Source organism: Equus quagga, chromosome 4, assembly GCF_021613505.1.
Source record: "Equus quagga isolate Etosha38 chromosome 4, UCLA_HA_Equagga_1.0, whole genome shotgun sequence".
Classification (NCBI taxonomy): Eukaryota; Metazoa; Chordata; class Mammalia; order Perissodactyla; family Equidae; genus Equus; species Equus quagga.
Window position 1 is genome coordinate 127,748,474 of NC_060270.1, and position 18,631 is coordinate 127,767,104.

Consider the following 18,631-nt stretch of genomic DNA (forward strand, 5'->3'; position numbering starts at 1 on the left):
GGATCACATTGACATGGCAATCAAGAGGCTTCATAATTCACTCCTGGAAATCCTGTGAATTGCCATTGTTGATGCCCCCTCATTACTTCCATCTTGTGTCTAGCGTGATGACTCTTACCTCCTAGAACTTAGGACACTGGCTTATTTGGCTTTTCCTTCAGGCATTCCTGCTGGTTTTTGAGTAATGTAGGTATAACTTTGTTATTCCTGATCTATTCTGAAATCTTAACGCTTAAACCTTCTAGAGCCAAAATCGTAAGTAACACATGAGAAACAAAATCAGAAATGAAACCAATAAATACAAACAAGTCTTTTGTTAATATTATATTAACACTAATTTTTTAAAGTGTCTTATCTTGCAAGTTTATCTGAAGCTTTGGTTTTAACATTTCAGTCACAACACACCCAATTGGGAGTGTCATGCCAGTGAGAGCAGACCTTCAGACTTCAACCGTTTCCTGGAAATCCGTATATACAAAGATGAAGAATAAGAGATGACTGTTGGCAAAGATCAGTCCTTAAAGTTTTCCATTTGCTTCCATTTTTTGAGTGTCAAGAGGTCATCCTGTCATTCGGCAGAATATGGAGACTTCATCTAAAATTGAAAAATGAAAATGAACTTTGAGGAAACTTTTGTTTTGCTAATAAATCACTATTTCTTAGGTAAACATCCTCTTTTCTACTCAATACTCTATAATCTTTCTACCAATTAACCATTAAGTATTCGCAAAAGTAATTGGGGTTGATCAGTCTGAAAGAAAACGCACATTTTAAGTAGATGAAAATTGTTTTAAGGCCTATTCATCCCACCAAAAATGTAATGAGAAATGGGTGCAAAATCTAGCAAAAGTTCTCCTCTAATCTGTCAAATGATTTAAGGACAACTAACATTGGAATAAGCTGTCAGAGGGGAGTATGGATTTTCCATCCCTGGAAATCTTCAAGAGAAGGATGAAAACCACTTGAATTATAGCCAGATAGAAATCTCCTGGGGCTCAGGGTCCCTCCAAGATTCTATTATTCTGATGTATGTTTATCCTTATATAAATTTGGAGCTATTAATACCTTGATGGTATTGGGGAATAAAAACAGAATGCATCCTAAATCACATTATTGCATTTAAAATTATAACGCAGTTCTCAGAAGAGTAGTATTATGCTGCTATTGATTGTTATTCATACACAACTTGAAGAGGTTCCCAGGACTAGAAATGCAGGTAACAATTAATCAAGAAAAATTGGAATTTGTGGTGCTTGAACTGCTAAAATAAATATTAAACTAGGCTTATAAATATTGACTAATATGTGTTGTCTGCTAAAGTAGGAAGAACGGTGGGGAGTGCTGGGGCCAGTGGTGGAAGTAGGGACGGTGTATTGGGCTACAGGAATATTTTGCCCTCTGGTGGCTTTTGATGGAAAGAACTGAAAGCAGTTCAGGTAAGTGAAGGTGTCTGCTTTCGATGTTTGTAATGTCAGCAACACACGGGACCATACAGATATCCCTTGCGTTGTATTTATTAACTTGTTCCAACAAATGTGTTTTCTCTCTGCCCAGGCAGAATGTCAGCCCCTTTGATTCACACACCACCTTCAAGGTCATTAGAAATGTCCTTGACCAGCAATGGAGAAGAAAGAGAAGGTACCGCAGTTTCGATGGTCGTGGGACTCAGGTTTTCTCTCAGCACTGCGTATACGCTTGGAGACATGGGAAGAAGGTCTGATGGAGACTGTGGCTCAGTGGAATCGCTTCGGCTTAAAGAGAGAACAAGGTAAATTGCGAAAAGGATTAACAATTGATAGGTTGTGGTGACTTACTATGTCAGGAACTCATTTCTACAGCTTCATCTATTTGTGATGCTGAGATCCCTAATTTATCATTTGCCATCAGAGCATTCAGCCTACTCTGGAATATGTGGCTTATGGAAGGGCCACTTTATTATTCCAGTCATGATAGACGATGGTGTGTCCTGAAGACTAGCTTTATACGTTAGAGGAAATGGGGCATTGAGCAGTAAAACTCTTTATTCTCAGTTATATGTACCCTGCAATACCCTTAAATTTCCTACAGGAAAGCTTTTTTTTTGATAAATTCAATAATATTTTACATGTGACTAAGATTACTTACATTGTTGAGATGGGGATAAAAACAGAAGGAACATAACCTTTGTCTCCTCTTTCTGTTGGTCTTGAAACTAGAAAAGATAGGCACGATGTTGGGGAAAAATGTTATCAATATTATTGATAAAATGAGAAAAAACTTTAGAAAAATATAAGTAATGCTAAAAAGAAGAGAAATAATACAATTGTTTAGTGATTCACAAAATTTTTTAGTTGAATAGATGAAACAGTATTTTAGATGAGCATAAAATATGCAAGAAGAGAAAAATAAATCTCTTGGTGGGCCTAATCCGACTTTACATATTAATGTCTCTAAAATGCATGAGAAAAATTAGGAATCAACTTTATTACCTGTCTTTTATGTTACGTTTAAGTTAATCATAAGGACTGATTTATTCATGTATTGGGGGATATATAGTAAGTCAGTTCTTTTCATTAAAACTGACACCAATCATAATCTTATAATTACACATATTTTTGAAGCACAGACATCAGTGTTACTAAAAGGACTACTGTACTATAGTATCAGTAATGTGCCAACCTCATCTTGGAAACAGTCCCCAAATTTCTCTAATAAACTATGTTGACCTTGTGCTTGGTCCAATTGTAATTTTTCAACTGTAATTTGTTATTTCAAGTGGTCAGATGTAAAGACACTTAAAAGCCACCTTTTTTGCTGTTGTTTTTTGTTTGCTTGTTTTAGAGGGGGGCGAGGTAGGGTGGCAGCAACTCACCATCTGTGAGTGACAACTGTAGGACATTCCACAAGGTGGGGCTTATAGTTTAGTTGCAATAGATGAACATTTTAATGGATTGTATTTACTTTTATTAAAAAAATAGAATGGTGCACTTATATTACAATTATTTGGCTAATTTCATGAATGTTCTTCCACATATTCGACAAATATTTACTAAAAGCCTATTTTGGCCAAGTATTATTTTAAGCCCTTGGGATACAACCAGGGAAGACAGGCATGTGAAGACTTGTTACTGGTAGGCTAGGAGGTGGGGGATGTTGCACAGACCCCCTTGTCTCCTGTTTGGCAAATGAATAATACTGTCTGAGTTGTGAGACTACAATAAGGTAAAAAATATAAAGCTTATAAACCCTGGGCTTCTTTTGCAAAACATAGATTGCCTAACTTTTAACAGCTTTCTAATCATTACCTCCTGTTTCTTTTCCTTTCTTCCAGTTATAGAAGTGAAGTCAGAACCATGCCCATTTTAGGAAAGAGAAAACCAAAACTCTACAAGTGACTGTGAGAGGCCCCTGGTGACGCCTACTGATTCCTGAGGGCTCTGCTGGAGTCAGACAGCCCCAGCCCCCTTCTCAGGAACTGCTGACACATCACTTCATTTCTAAGGTTTTGACCTCCACATACCCCTTAGATCTTATAATGGTGACAGTCAAGGTAAAAAGAGGAACTTCATTTACTTTACTGCAATATGAAGTTATTTTCCTAAGTCTCGAAACAGAAAGCCAACAGAAAGCACCTAACCTTCGCACGGCTGGGAGCTGTAGTGTTTACCGAAGGCTTTGTCTTTGGGAATGTCAGGATATAGGTACTTCAGAGGGTTTTCAGGAATGTTTTCAGCCATAATAACCTTGTAGTCTCGAAGGATGTCAGCAAACGGCAAAGCAGACAAGCGGCCTTTATTGTAGGGCTCTACAGAGTGGAATCTCACTTCTCCTGGAGAAACAGAAAGTAGGGTAGTATTCAGTTTCCTGCAGGCATTCTCTGTGGCAATTCTTCCTGCCCACATTATTTATGTCACTGATTATAAAACAATGTCAGCCCTTCCCTGCAGTCTGGACAGCACAGACTGCCATGTGATAGAGGCCGCCCACAGGCTGAGAGAAGCTCATGGTACCTTCTTCTGGGACAACTGTAACAACTACTGTTCAAACCTACTGACCACGTGAAAAGCAGAAGCACACGCCACACACTTCAGAACACTGAAATACCAATAACCAAACTCAATACTAACTTTACATGAATAAACAAGAGTGAGCATGTACCATTTTCAGAATGGTCCACCCAGGTGAAAGTTATTCCTCCAAGGTGGCTTTCACTGAATCTTAACAAAAAGGTTCCAGGCATTTTATCCTTTAGCAAGAGCCGTTCCTTCTCTTTGCTAACAAAGCCCATGACATACCTAAAAACAGAACAATGCATAGTTTTATCTGATCAAAGATTGTAATTTACCACATTTGCATGTATTTCATTCACAAAGAACAGACCTAAATTTGTTTTGAATCTAATCAAATGTCAATGGTGCCTGAAACACTCTTAGACAGATTAAATAGCAATACTCTATGAAGAATGTAAGAAACTGCAAGTATTTTCCCCCATGACACTAAACATGCTTAAAAAGAGAAGAAAAGAAACAGAAAGAAAAAAAACCAACAGCATAAAAACAAGAACCCAAAGAACTCATGTGGAAAATAGAGCCTGTAACTCACCCATCAATCCAAAGAGGAAGAATGTGTTTCTTGATCAGATCCAATATTGCTTCAAGCCATGTCCAAAAGGTAAATGATTTACCAGGTAAGTGTTCCTATCGGAATAAACAAACATGTAGGACAATGATGATTTTAACAGCCATGTTGACATAATTCAAGTTCTTTTCTTTAAACGAGACAACACTTTAGAGTTTCTTTTTAAAATAACCTTCTCCAGGAAATCATCAAAATCCCAGATGATGATATGGAGGCTTAAAAAGGAGCACTATTAAAACAAAACAAAACAAAATATCTAAATGATGTTTCCCTTCCCCTGTTTGTACCTTGCAGAACTTGGCCCAGGTGAGATGACCATCACTGTAGCTAGATTGGACTAAAATGAAAGAAAAGAATGAGATTTTTATTAAATAATTAGACTCTTCAATTTGGTGTTTAATTTAGATTCTTCCCTCCCCCCTTCTTTCAAGCATTTCTTAATCCACTCCATGAGTGGATAGGATACAAGTTGTCAGAGGATGAGGAAGAGGCCACTCCAGTAGCAAGAATAATGTGGGATAAGGTGTAGTGGACATGAACATGGGTTATACAGGGGACAGTAAGAGCAGCCTAATTGAATAAACATTGTAAAATAAATTTGCGGGAGTTAGATGTAGCCAGATTACCAGAAGTCTGGACTATTACCATGAAAGAATGGCCTAGAGATCCATTAGGCAATAAGGAGCCATTGACTGTTTTGACCCAGGGCAGTGAAAAGATACAAGAGTTTCTAACTTTTAAAGGAAATTATACTCAGAAGAATAATTTGATAAAGATCTGAAAGGATATGGCTGCTATCTCTACTACATATTTAAAAGCTTTATTTACTCATTAACAAATATTTATTGAATGCCTACCATTGTGGTTTATGAATTAAATAAGGATCAAAAAGGATATTTACCTTAAGTAAATTTTGTAACATTCCTCGAAGACCTGATTTATTTAAATGCCTATGAATCATAGGACAGTAGGTACAAGTGGCAAATCAGCATCACTTGTAAGTCAGACTTAACCAAATTACACACGATTCCACTAATCTGCTCAAATGCATCTTTGGCCCCATTTTAACTAGAAACATAAACAAATTGAATTTTAACTTTTTTGGTGTGAAACGTGTTCACCTCAGACATCAAAATTTTGATATCTTTTTAAAATTCTTTTAGAAGAAGCTTATGTTACAGTCACTACATGGAGTACCAATGAATCTACTTCGCAAACTTTAGAAATATCAGTCAAAACTGAACTTTTCTTGATATGAAGCATTAAGTATTACTTGGATGGTTTTTAGTTTCTCTCAAATTTCCTAGTCCTGGAATCAGCTATTTTCCAATTGGTTAATGACCCTTGTGATATTAATATGAAAGATCAAGTCACCATTAAGGCTTCACATTACATTCAGTGGAAATGGCACAAGAACACCCTAGAGCTGGAATGTGGAATGCAAAGGAAGGGGCTTTAGAACTGGACAGGCCTGGCCCGCATCTTGGCTCTGCTGTGCACTAGTCATGCAGCCATGGCAAGCCACTTAACCTCTAAACTTGAGTATCCTCATCTATAAAATGAATAGAATAATGAGTTATCCTCATGATTCTGCCTTAAAGAAATTTGTGAGAAAGATAATATAGCATTTAACCTTGTGCCTGGCAATATAGTAGGCACTCAATAAATTGTGATGATCGTTATTATTATTAAAATTAGTAATAATACCCTGGTTCCTTAAAACACTTGAGTATCAAAAACAGGGGCAAGTCCTCCATATCTACCAGCTCTCACCTGTAAGCTTTTCTGCCAACATATTGAGTTGATCTGAGTTAAGGCCACGCCCCACATATGATGAAAACTGCCAGCTCATCACTTCCAGGAGTTGACTCAAAGTCGCAGATGGAGGATTATTAAAGAAAACCAAGTTCTGAAATAGAGTTGTAATGATGACCATATTTATTAATCACATTGAACACACTGTAATTCAATATATAGGATTCCTAATTTAAACTCTTTAGGCCAACCTAAGTTAACAATACAGAATATTGTCTCATCTCTGTTGTGCTTAATTACTACTAATTTTGTCTTTTCCTAAAGAGTTCCTTGTTCCTTGAGCCCAATATTATATACAGCTCTATCTTATCCTTGAAAGAATCATTGGGCATCTCTTTAACTTTCCCCGGATGATGGACTATCGTCAACTCATACAAGTACTTAACACTGTCCAACAAATAATTGGACAGATACTCTTTTCTGAATAAGATTAATTTTAAATGAAACATATCGTGTTATTTATTTGGTTTATCATGGGTTGGTACAAGTTATACCTTGACCAGAAGAAGCATCCCAAAACACAAAACCAGTTAAGTCCCAGGCCGAGGAATGTGACCCTACAATATGAATCCAGATTGACCTGGGACTCCTGTTTTATGGATAGTATAGTAGTCTTTTCTTATTCTGTTCTAGATGAGAGAGTCTTCTGTATGGTCAGCCACAAATAAGATTGTTTGTACCAGAAACTGGGTCAACAATAGCGGAACAGAAGACTTTGTCTCAGATTACTGGAAAGCAAAAGGTGTGAAAGCCAAGAAAGATGTTCAAAGAAGAGCAGGAGGGGAAGCATTGAGAATCTAGAGCAGCACGGTGGGAAGGCCTGTGGCAAACATGGATGAAGCTGGGCAGCAAGAAAAGGAACCAATTCAAAGGATTTCAGAAGGTACACATAAAAGAGGACACAGCATCCAACAAGGAGTGGGAGATAGGAAGGGGAGGAAAGGAGAGAAAGAATTTGTAGAGAGACAGTTTTTCTCGAACCTGAGAATTGTGTCTGGATAAATGACCAAAAAGCATAGAATATAATCAAGGTCTAGGAGCTTAAGTTTTGAGGCAGAATAGAATTAAGAAGAGAAACCAGAGTTAGTTGTTATGCTGGACTCTGTAAGTAGGCTATGCATCTATGTTTTAAGAGCTGTGTATGATCTACATCTCCAGACTCCTCATCCAGGAGCAGAGCAGAATCTGGGAGGGTTAGTGTGACAGCTTGGGTGGCTTGCTTATAGAAGAAGGATGCTGAAGAAAGCTAAGTGCGCAGCACTGCACTCTGAGGCTGGAGGAGAGAGAAGTAGCCCATCTTCCTTCCATCCTGGAGTTGGATGAAAAGCTCTGAACATGTGCAGCTCCTGATGGGGAAGGACGTTTAATCTCAGGAGTGCTGGCTGTTCTTGGCTTTAAAGACCAGATGACTTATCTACTGAGTTCTGTTCTCACTGCAGGCTGAGAGGAAGTGAGGCACAGCACACCCCATGCAGCCTTCCTTTCTGCAGTTAATCTGCTCAGATGCCAGGGTACCAGAGTATGAGAAGGAGCTGAGTCATTTTCCAGGGGGTTTCCTTATTAGGGACATTAAATAAAAGGGTAAGAACTTAGAACTGACTCACTATGTCTCTGTTCTTATTGCTAGGCCCTCAGGTAAAATAATTTTTCCCTTTGGAGGGAACATTTGCTTTGCATGAAGAAGAAATGTTATTTACATCTGACCTATTTTCTCTAGACCTTGGCGATTTCCAGGATAACGCTGAGGTTCTGTAAGAGGGAACAAGGGGAAGTGCTGACTCATCTTTTTTGCCACTCCCTTCTCTGGTCATTTTTTTTAAGAAGAGCATCTATTCTCTGCTTGCTTTGTAACTTGAGGCCAATTTTTGATCAATGTCTCAAATAACCACCAGATGGCATTAAAACTCAATTTGAGCCTAGCATGGATTAAATCTATAATCAAATGGATTAAATCTACAATCAACTGTCAATAATCAAATGGATTAAATCTATAATCAACTCAAAAATGTATACAGTCAGAATATAGTTAGGCAAGATTGATGAATATTCCAGCCACTTCTTTGGTTGGAAACCAATTCTCTACCTTTATAGAAGAGCCTGTGTGGAGAAGATGTAGCTAGAAGTAGTTGAGGGGGTAAATACAGCAGTCAGACATCAAACTCCCTGACAAGAAGTCTCCCCACAACCCAGTTAACAGAGCCACAGGATGACCCTAGGACTCTCTGTGATGCACACAGTTGGGAGCTGACCAGACCCTCAGAAGTAACAAATACCTGTCCGTCACTTTTTCTCTCTCTCTCAGGGTCGAAGTACATCAGAACATATTACTTTAAATATGACAAGAGAGAGGAATCATACAACTAACTTGGAATTATATATATCTTTCAATGAAGATGGGTTTTGTTAATAAAATAAGTCAAATAGAATTAAAGGAGGAGAAATAGGAATAGAGACACTACCTGGGAATCATTGGTTGACACATTGTACCAAATGATGGATGCCCAAGCATTAGGTAACTGACTGACATTGGAAATCATCACCACAGGCAAGGAGCTGGTCTGGTTTAAACAAACAAACAAACAAACAAAGCATAGTTATTACAGGTAGTCGCAATTTATATTGATTTTACACTTGACCCTCTCCCCTAAAGGACCATCTCAGGCCAACCCTACTCCTCCAATCCTGGTGTCTACAGTGTCCTTATCACTGAAATGACTTGTGAAGACACTGGAACTTTCTGAGTATATATGAGTCAAGGAGGAAAGAAGCTATAAAAACAGGAATCCTTTCAGAGTGCTCAGTCAGCTTCTCCAATATCTTCTCTGACGTTGTGTAAATATTTATACTTTCATATATCACTATATTCCTTAAAATGAAACTAGTTAGAACTGGAATTAATTCAGCAACTGTTACTTTGTTACATTAAATGTTATATTAAAAACTCTAATTTTAAATTTCTCTCTGGAGTGGATCAACATATTCAAATTATGATCTAACATCTAACTAATGTCAGTACCAGACATGGGAATTTTAATTGTAGAAGATGGAAAGTAAGCAATTTTGGAATACAAAGCATTATGGGAGATAAGAGCCGCCTGGTCTGTTGTTATAGAACTCGGCTTGGTACTATTGGTACTGCAGTTTGCCTTATAGAATAAACAGGCTTTCACACACTAGTCTGGGGACAACTTACATTAGTCTCTCCTCGATAACAGAGGTTGGACTGCTGTAGACAGGGAATTACCCCATTGAGTTACTTAATAGCTCATGGAAACAGAAATTCAGGAGAAAGAGATGAGGTAGGAATCTGTGGAAGCTTTTGTAAACAGGTTTGCATTCATTAAAATAAAAGAGCAAAGGCAGAACTCTAAAACAACACATCCCACAAATAGGATCATATTCAGGGTGTGTAAAATTGTGTTTGTTCATTCATGCACTCATCCATTCATTTATTCCACAAATGTTGAGCATCTGTCACATGCCAGGTATTGTGCTGGGCACTGGTAATGGAGGGGCAAATGAGGCATGATGTCCTGCCTTCACGGAGCTCATACTCAGTCATGCTCAATTTAATCCCCAAAGTTTTATTATTCGTTCTTTGGGCTTAATGGCTTTTATAAGATGATCAAAACAATGTACTGTAGTCATCCTATCATTGTCTAAAGCTTCCTTCTAATGGCTTTTTATGTACAAGTTAAATGTTTGAAAATATATCACTACATGACATGGTTCAAGAATATTTGTTCTTCTTTGGGCTTTCCGCTGAGTATCCATGACTCAAGAAATCCCAGAAAACAAACAAGCAAACAAATATACAACCTGGATAACAAATTATTCAATATATATTGAATTCATAATGCCCGTGAGACTTTAATTTAGAAAATCAATATGTCAAATATTCACTAGTCAACATATACTGTTCTGGTTAAATATAAATAGTAAAGCAAAAATAATGCATAAGGAATGTACTAAAACCTAGAAAAGACTGCGTGTTCATCTACAAATGCTGACCAATTCTGGAAAATGTTCTTAGTAAATAGTGGATATTCCTTGAAACACCTACCTCCAAATCTATGGTCAGGCCGTAAAGGCAGATCTGTGTCTCAAAGGTTATGGAATGAAGCTCTTCAGTCACCATGTGGCAGCCCTAAGGGAAAAAGAAATCAACTGTTGTCTTACAAATGCATACTTGCTAACTATTACTAGGCCTGCTTCTACAAAAATTAACAAGTTCTTAAAGTAAACGCCCCCAAACATTCCCTATTATGGAACATTCCCTCTTATTTTAAAAGTTATTTAGAATATATACAGAGTCTGAGAAATCTTCGTTTCCACAAATAAAATTATTTTAAGCCTCCAAAACAATATAATTTCTGACTTTTAAGATTCCAGCATATTTTCATCAGCTGAAATTCAGACAAATAACATTCTTTATTTTTAATTTTTGGAAATTAGTCCTTTTGACTTACTAACCATTAATAGAAACAAGCCATATGTGTGCAGATATAACAGAACGAGTCAGTGTCATAATGAATTTGTTTAAAAAGAAAGCAAGATTTCCTTCTGGTTAAACATGGTAGGTGGGAAACATGGATTTTCCTCTGCTCCCTCCAGAAATGTCAACAAAGTGACAGCTAGAGTTTTATTTACTTTCCAATAAAGTCAAACCGTAATCTGGATCTGAGTGAGAGGTAGGGGAGTGTGGAGTGAGGGTGGCAATAAGGGGCAGTGAGTCTCAGACCCAGGAATTAGAAGCATTGAGCCCACCGAGGCTGGAGAGTGAAGCGGACTGAACAGGAGGAGCAGTTAGAAGCCCCAGCCCGTGCAGTGAGGTCCCCACCCCTCCGGGACCATGGCAGGGGACAGTAGGTTTACTCTCTGGAGCGGATGAACCAGAGGAACTATAAAGAGGCTCTCTGCACTGTGGATCCAAGGCCAAGCCGAAGGCAGGGGTGAGGTGCTGTGCTGAAGAGAGAAAGATCCTATAACAGTCAATGGGAAACCCGTGCCCCTTTCTCTGTTTGACATCTCCAGAAAAGATGTCTGGGAAGTGGACCAGACCAAGGCAGACAACTTAAGATACTGCCTTTGGGGGTCCCCCAATGAGACAGCCAGGTCTTAATAATCACCCTTCAGTTTGCAATTCCCACCACGCACACAGAACCTCTTGTTTTTTAGTGCCTTTCTCTTAAACATAAACAGCAAGCTAAAGATCATCAAACATTTGACAAAGCCTCTCACTTGAAATACAGATACAAAAATCAACAGCAAAAAACTCGGAGAAAAGAGATAATACAAAAAGCAAATGAAAAGTTAAAAAAAAACTATAATAAGAAAACATACATCAGGCTCAGCTTTACACATCAGCTCAACAAATAAATGGCATGAGAAAGAACAAATCAACCAATTGTAATGCGGGAACATTGCATGGATACTGATTTGCACAAACCAACTGTAAAAGGGTCTTTTGAGACAGTGGAGAAATTTGAACAAGTAATGGAATTTTATTAAGGAAAGATTTTTAAGAAATTGTTATGTTTGCTTTTTGTGATAAGTGTATTGTGGTTAGGTTTTTAAAAACTTGTCTTCCAGATAAGAGATCCTACAAAAGCACCAATGAATAAGACGGTCTACTACCTGGAATTTAAGAACTCTAGACAACATGTGTATGTGTGGGAAAATAGATGAAATACGCAAAATGTTAATCATTGTTGAAGCTGGGTGATGTATAAATGAGGGATCATTGTATTTCCCCTTCTACTTTTGTATCTATCTGTGTATATATATTTTGTTCATTAAAAAGTTCTGAATGATATTTAAAACACCTTATTAATATTTTTACAGATGTAACAAATATATTACATGAGTGAAACAAGAATAGGATGCTATCAAAAGGAACATTCAGAAAATAATAATGAACAACTAAAAATATAATAAGAGAAATAGACAAGTCAGTAGAAGGACTGGAAGTAGGATGGAGGAAATGTCCCAGAAAGTAAAGCAAAAAAACAAAGCAATAAAAAGTAATACAGAAAAGATAACAAATAAAGAATTAATTCACAAACTCTAACAACAAAATTACAGAAGTTCCTGAAAGAGAACAGAGAAAATGGAGTGGAGGAAATGACAGCATAATCCAATGGTAACTCTTCTACACTGCTGATGGAAATTGCTACAATCACCTCAGAGAATAATTTCTAAATACCTAATAAACTAGAAGATGCACATCCCAAATTCTTGTCATATATAGATAGGCCAAAGAATTTCTTGCACTCATGTAAAAAAAGACATGTAGGAAAATTTTAATTGGAGAAGAATGTTTACAGCAGCGTTGTTTAGAATGCTAAAATTGTTCAGCAATAGAATAGCTAAATATATTGTGTGTATTTACAGGGTAAAAAACTACATAGCAGTTGAAATTAGTGATCTAGAACTACATGAATTACAAGGAATTTGTACGAATTATAAAGAATTACAAAGAATTTCTGGAATCTACTGGAAGAGTCTCTCTAATAAAAAAGAGACAGTAAATAAGAAAAAGGAGGACATGAACCCAGCCAGGAGAAAGGGGAGGGACTCCCTAAGATGATGGTGAAAGGAAGTTTCAAAAAAAACCTCAAAACAGAAAACAATTGTGCAACGGGATCAGAGAGCAACCCTCCCAGATTGGGGCAAGAGACAGACGGTTCCTAGAGGGATGTTGCCAAAAAAAAATCCTCAGATTTACATGTTTGCCCATTTTACTAAGAGTTTTCTAGTTCTGGAGGAAAGTTTGAGGCTACATTAGTGACAGATAGATAAAATACATTGATCAAATTTTAAAAATTGAGGCAACTAATAAATCCAGCGAAAACTAAAAATAATACAAGAATGGCAATACAATAACACTATGCTATATAGCTCAGCTGTTAACAATTTTTATATAATCACAGTAATATAAACATTGAACATATTGATTAAACCAAATATGTTATACAAGGACATTGTGAAGATGGGGGAAATGTATATGTATATAGAGCTGGTATAAGAGAGCCATAGCTTAATCTTTCATAGAAAGAATTCAGAAGTTAAATGTATAAAATTTAAAAAAATCAAGAAATATCAATATTAGCCTGATATTTACAGCTCAAAAAGTGATCACCTCTTGGAGGTGGGTCTGGAGTGGGACAGAAATTGCTCTTTTTCTCTGATGAAATCTTACAGCACCTTGCTATGTGCCCAGTACCAGCAGCACTGTCATTATCTAAAAGCTTGTTAGAAAAAAGGAATCTCTGGCCCCATCTCAGGCCCACTGAATCAGATTTTGCATTTTAACAAGAACCCTGGGTGGAATTTGTGAGGTGATTATTCTCACTGTGGTATATGCATATTGTGTTTAGTCTCAAAGTGAGGTGGAAAATTTGGAGATTGTATAGAATGCTTAAATAATTAAAAAAATAAGCCCTGTGGGAACATGTGAACACAAGTGGAATTATCTAGAATAGAAAAGTCTGGGTGGGGTTGGGGGTGGCAGAGTTGGCTCCAGGAGAAAGAGAGATCTAATATGTGTTAACAACGGCTCAGAATCCATTTGTATTACATTTGAAAAAATAAAAATAGTTCTAATATGATGATATAAGTAACAAGTACATGAGGAAGACTTTATTGATAATGAGGAGTGTTTAACTTAGAATTTGTTACTGGGAAGAAAGTAGAGAATTAAAATCTCTGCTCTCTCCCTTGGGCTGGATCATGAAGTACCTCACATTGCCTGATGGTGGTGAGATTCGCTACAGTGGGATTGCTTCTTACTGGGTTAGTAGAAAGTCATCTTAATGAAAATGCCCTCAGACCACCCCTTAAATTACTCCCAGGACATCCAACACACCAAACGGCCAGTCATCCCCGTCTCCCCTATGTTGAAATGAATAAATAAATTGCTGTTTCTTTGGTTCAGCATGAGATGAAGCAGTTGGCTTGTGTTTAGGCACCAAGTTGAACAAAAAACACATTTTTTAAACAAAAGAAGAGCTCAGTGCCCTATCGGGTGCTTACACTATGCATAGCACTGAGACAAATGAAGAATTCACAATTTCACGTTCACTACTGGGTGCCTTTCACATTCTCACTGAATTCAATGCCAGACACGATGATACAAGCCTGTGTAGAACATCTGAGAGGCCGGAGGGAAGTGCACAGATGGAGACCCACATACCATATGTCTAAATATTTAACCATTATAAATCAAATTAACAAACTGTTAAAATGTGCTCTAGCCTCCTGCCTTGACATCTAAGCTTTCAGATGACCTAATTGGCCGGGTTTTAAGTCCTCAAAGTCCCACTGGAACATACTGGCCTGGGGAGAGCATGGCCATCCTGAACCATTGCCCACCCACCTCTCTTCCACCTCTGTGAGAGGCTCAAATGACCAGTGTGGCTCCCAGCCTCTGCTTGTGTGCAGAAATGTTTGCACTGATGGTGCCATCTGTGCCTGGGAGAGTAGACCTGGAGAAGAGGCCCACATGGGTCCTGGAAGTAGGCTTGAGGTCTTCTGCGGACCCGGACTCTGGGTGAGCACATTGCCTTGACACCACAGACATCTTTCTCTGTAGAGAGGCCCACAGCTGGAGGACAACCAAAGGGAGCCTTTTGAGTATGTGATCCCATCCGTCCCCCATTCTAGCCTCTATTGTTTAACTTATATGATTAAATGTAAATCTAATATGATCATTCATTATGGGTAATTTCCTCAGATCTTTGAGTTATGGCACCTGTGTGTTTACCATTCAAAGTGTGAGAATCCAGGACTCCACAGACAGAGCAATGATGCTCAGGGTTGTCCATTAACTTTGGAAAAAGATTTGTGCTTTAGATATTACTGTACTGAACTGGAATGTGGATGGCGAGAGGTTTACTCAGTGATTAAAACTAATTTCCAACATTTATTTAAAACCTCTGACACAACTGTGAGGCACATTTAGAACGAAATCCAGGAAGGAAGCTGACATATAATACACCTAACTGGAGAAAAGCATTTCTGACAAAAGGAAGCATCGTTAATTTTCAGAGCTTGCATGGCCATCAATCATAGTCTTTATTACTTTATCAGGGTAGTCCAAGCCAAGACACTATTCAATTTCACATTCCCAGGGTCCATTCCTTACAAACTGGGGAAATATCATAGATAACACGCACCATTAATGTCTGTATTAAAAACCATTCTCATCATCTGAGATGATTATGGATTTACAAATATCCACATTTATGATATTTATCTTACATGGCATTGAGTATTATAACTGGATTGACTATATTGTGCTGCTAAAGAAAAGTATCCATTGGATAATCTGCTAAGAAACTGGAAAACTGGCTGAACAACTTGACCAGGGCTCCACATGGAAAAAATACACAACCTAATGAAAAGTAGATAGAGCTGTTACTAGGTTCTTTTTTGTGTCCTCTGCTCAGGGCCTAATAGTACACCTTGGAAACCTAGAATCTGTTAACAAATGGCTATGGCTTTTGACTTGAAAGGAAACTTCTGCTAAGAAAACATGGGTAAGGATGATTTTCATCTAAATTTCTTGCTTGTCTCTTTACAAGCGATAATCTATGATAATGTTGCACGTGGAAAGCTATGTGGAATAGAAAACAATTACAATAACCCATTCACTTAATGAATATTTATTGAGTACCTATCATGTGCAAGACACTGCATTAGATGCTGGGAAACAAGGATAAGAGGGGAAAGAATGGTACAATCACATGTGAGAAGACCTCACTCACAGAATCATAGGAAACAAATGTAAAATGACAACTAATTCTCAGCCCATAAAACAAAGGGACTGCACGGAGGGTGTTGCATAAAAAGCCTACGTTTGTAGTGTTACTCTTGCACCGATGTCTGTCTTTAAAAAGTATTGCAACTACTTAAAATAGTTCAGAAGAAAATCAACTTCCTGTGAAAATGCTTGGGCTGGTTGGCGTGTGACTAGCGTATCCGTGTTGAAAACGCTGAACCTTGAAAGAACATCTGTTTGGCTATTTTGTTAAATGAAACTCAAGCCACCCAAGCTTTACTAATAGCTTCTTTGTGCTTCATGACTTTCCACTGCATAAACAAAATTACCTAACACTTCAGTCTGTGGCTAAAACTGTCATTTATCAGTTAAAGCCCACCGACAGAGCAATCTCGAGAGACTGCAATTCCAGCTTCCCCGTTCAAACAGCCTGCACATTTCAACAGTTCCTCTCTAGCCAGCCTCCTGCCAGATAAGGACCCCCGGGAAAGGTTGCTTCCTGGGGATGTTTATTTTCCAGGGACAGTCTGATGCTTCAAAGTTTCGCCACTTGCTGGGTGCTGCAATCATTTCTTCATGGTGACTCTTCCAAGAAAAGAACAACGGTGCGAGAAAGAGGCAGTACTTACTAACCCTGATTTTATAACAGCATGTCTGCAGATTCCGCAAAAGGTGTTGTGAACTTCCAAAACAAATTCTTAAAATGAAATTCATTTAAAAAAATGTGAAGACCACACACTAGGTTGCACTTTTGAGGATTATAGAATCCTAGGCAAAGGAGATTCAGAGATTGTCTAGTCCAATGGTTTTCAAATGTCTTTTAACCTCAGAACATATTCTTGAAAGGAAATTTCCCACCTGGGTTCCAATTTGGAAAATGCATAGAATAGAGCAGTTTTGACTGAAACAGGGGTGGGGGACCCAGAGCTCAAACCCATAATCCAAAGATGGCTCTGAAGTCACCTCTTATGTCTTTCCGGGTCTTCTGGGAACAGCATGAGTCCAGTGCAACTTCCTCCCTTCACCCAATCCTACAGCTGGGAGTCCCTGCACATCCTGACACGTCTTCTCTTCTTGGATAATCTCAAACAGCCATGAGGTGCCGAAATTCTAAGGAGGTTTAGAGTGGCGACCTTAGGGAAACTATCATTCATGACATCTTGGTATGTTCTCGATCATTTAGTAAGTATCTAATCCAAGTTCTCACAAACACAAGAGCAGAAGTGAGGGACCCAAAGGTGTGTGTGTGTGTGTTTGTGTGTGTGTGTATGATGGGGATGGGAGTCAGTAAGGTGGTGGTAAGAACCCATGTTATCCCATAAAAGGGGCATGCGTACATAGTGCTCTGAGGTTCCAGGGACCGCCAGCCAGAAGAGGGATGTGATCAGGGGCCCCTGAAAGGGAACATCTCCAGCCAAGCACTTTGGCGGATGGGCAGAGAAGGATAAGGATCAGCAGTCTGTCCTAGTCAGGTCCCCACCTGTGTAAACACTGCCCTTTACAGACGGGGCAGCCTGGAGCGCTGATCAGGAAGAGCCGTAGCAGACACCTGCCCGGCACAGCGCAGTTGATTCTCACACGCACCATCTATCGCATTTGGTCCTCCCAACAACCCTGTGAAGCACGGGCTAACTTGATAACCCATTTTACAGGTGAGGAAATGGGGGTTAGTGAGGTGAAGTGGCTTGTGCAAGGTCAGCTGCCTGTAAGAGGCAGAGCCCAACAAGGTGCTATTTCCACCACCCCATGATGCAGGCAGGAGCTAAGGGAGGGGTCGATAACATTTTCTGAAGAAGCGTTACTTTAAATTCCTTCCAAACTTTGTAAGGATTCTGGTGGGAGGTAGCTGTGTGGTTTCTGAGCGGGTGGGTAAAGTGAGGACAGCAGCAGCAGCGGGAGCGGAGAGGAGAGGCTGAGAAGCTACCGCAAACCTGCAGAGATCTCCCTCACAGGAATCCCAGCAAATGGAAGGGCGTGATGAGATAAAGGGGTGCACGGGGCCAAAGAGGAGTGCCAACCAACGCGGCTCCTCCCAGGAAGGTTTTATGATCCCAGAGGCAGCATGGCATAGTGGTCAAGAGCATGGACACGGGAGCCGGACAGCCATGGTTTGAATTTTGACCCAACCACTCTGTGCCTCAAGTTCCCTAACTGAAATAAGTATGACACTAATAGTATCTACTTCAGAGCATTGTCCCAAGAGTTACATAAATGTCAGTGAAGCTGTTAGTGCCCAGTATACAATAAATGCCACACGAGGATTTGTTAAAAAAAAATTCTTATCAGGCTGTGAACTCCTGCCACAGGTGCCCAGAGATAAGAAACAGCAACTTTTTGAAATTTGAAAATGGAGTTATGACATCCTAGCTTGCTGTTTTCCTGAAACTTTGGTTACGACGGTTCCTGGCCCCAGGACTT

The 18,631-nt window shown here is 38.8% G+C and overlaps 1 protein-coding gene and 2 long non-coding RNA genes across 3 annotated transcripts in view; 2 read left to right on the plus strand and 1 right to left on the minus strand.

Moving 5' to 3' along the window:
• Nucleotides 1–457: 457 nt before the first annotated feature.
• LOC124237771 (signal transducer and activator of transcription 4) overlaps nucleotides 458–18,631 on the minus strand; it is a 93,949-nt gene continuing 75,775 nt past the window's right edge. Inside the window, exons 15-24 of the mRNA XM_046657748.1 lie at nucleotides 10,496–10,579; nucleotides 8,892–8,990; nucleotides 6,391–6,526; nucleotides 4,905–4,954; nucleotides 4,582–4,676; nucleotides 4,138–4,274; nucleotides 3,617–3,808; nucleotides 2,125–2,191; nucleotides 1,643–1,751; nucleotides 458–595 (exon numbers count right to left, since the gene is read on the minus strand). Coding sequence (XP_046513704.1) covers nucleotides 569–595; nucleotides 1,643–1,751; nucleotides 2,125–2,191; nucleotides 3,617–3,808; nucleotides 4,138–4,274; nucleotides 4,582–4,676; nucleotides 4,905–4,954; nucleotides 6,391–6,526; nucleotides 8,892–8,990; nucleotides 10,496–10,579 — 996 coding nt within the window. The 3' untranslated portion in view covers nucleotides 458–568. The remainder of the gene's footprint in view (nucleotides 596–1,642; nucleotides 1,752–2,124; nucleotides 2,192–3,616; nucleotides 3,809–4,137; nucleotides 4,275–4,581; nucleotides 4,677–4,904; nucleotides 4,955–6,390; nucleotides 6,527–8,891; nucleotides 8,991–10,495; nucleotides 10,580–18,631) is intronic.
• Nucleotides 533–3,610, plus strand: LOC124237773 (uncharacterized). The gene is made up of 3 exons (XR_006888121.1): nucleotides 533–663; nucleotides 1,555–1,768; nucleotides 3,311–3,610. It is a non-coding gene; the product is annotated as an uncharacterized LOC124237773 (long non-coding RNA).
• Nucleotides 4,298–9,200, plus strand: LOC124237772 (uncharacterized). The gene is made up of 3 exons (XR_006888120.1): nucleotides 4,298–4,650; nucleotides 7,066–7,315; nucleotides 9,083–9,200. It is a non-coding gene; the product is annotated as an uncharacterized LOC124237772 (long non-coding RNA).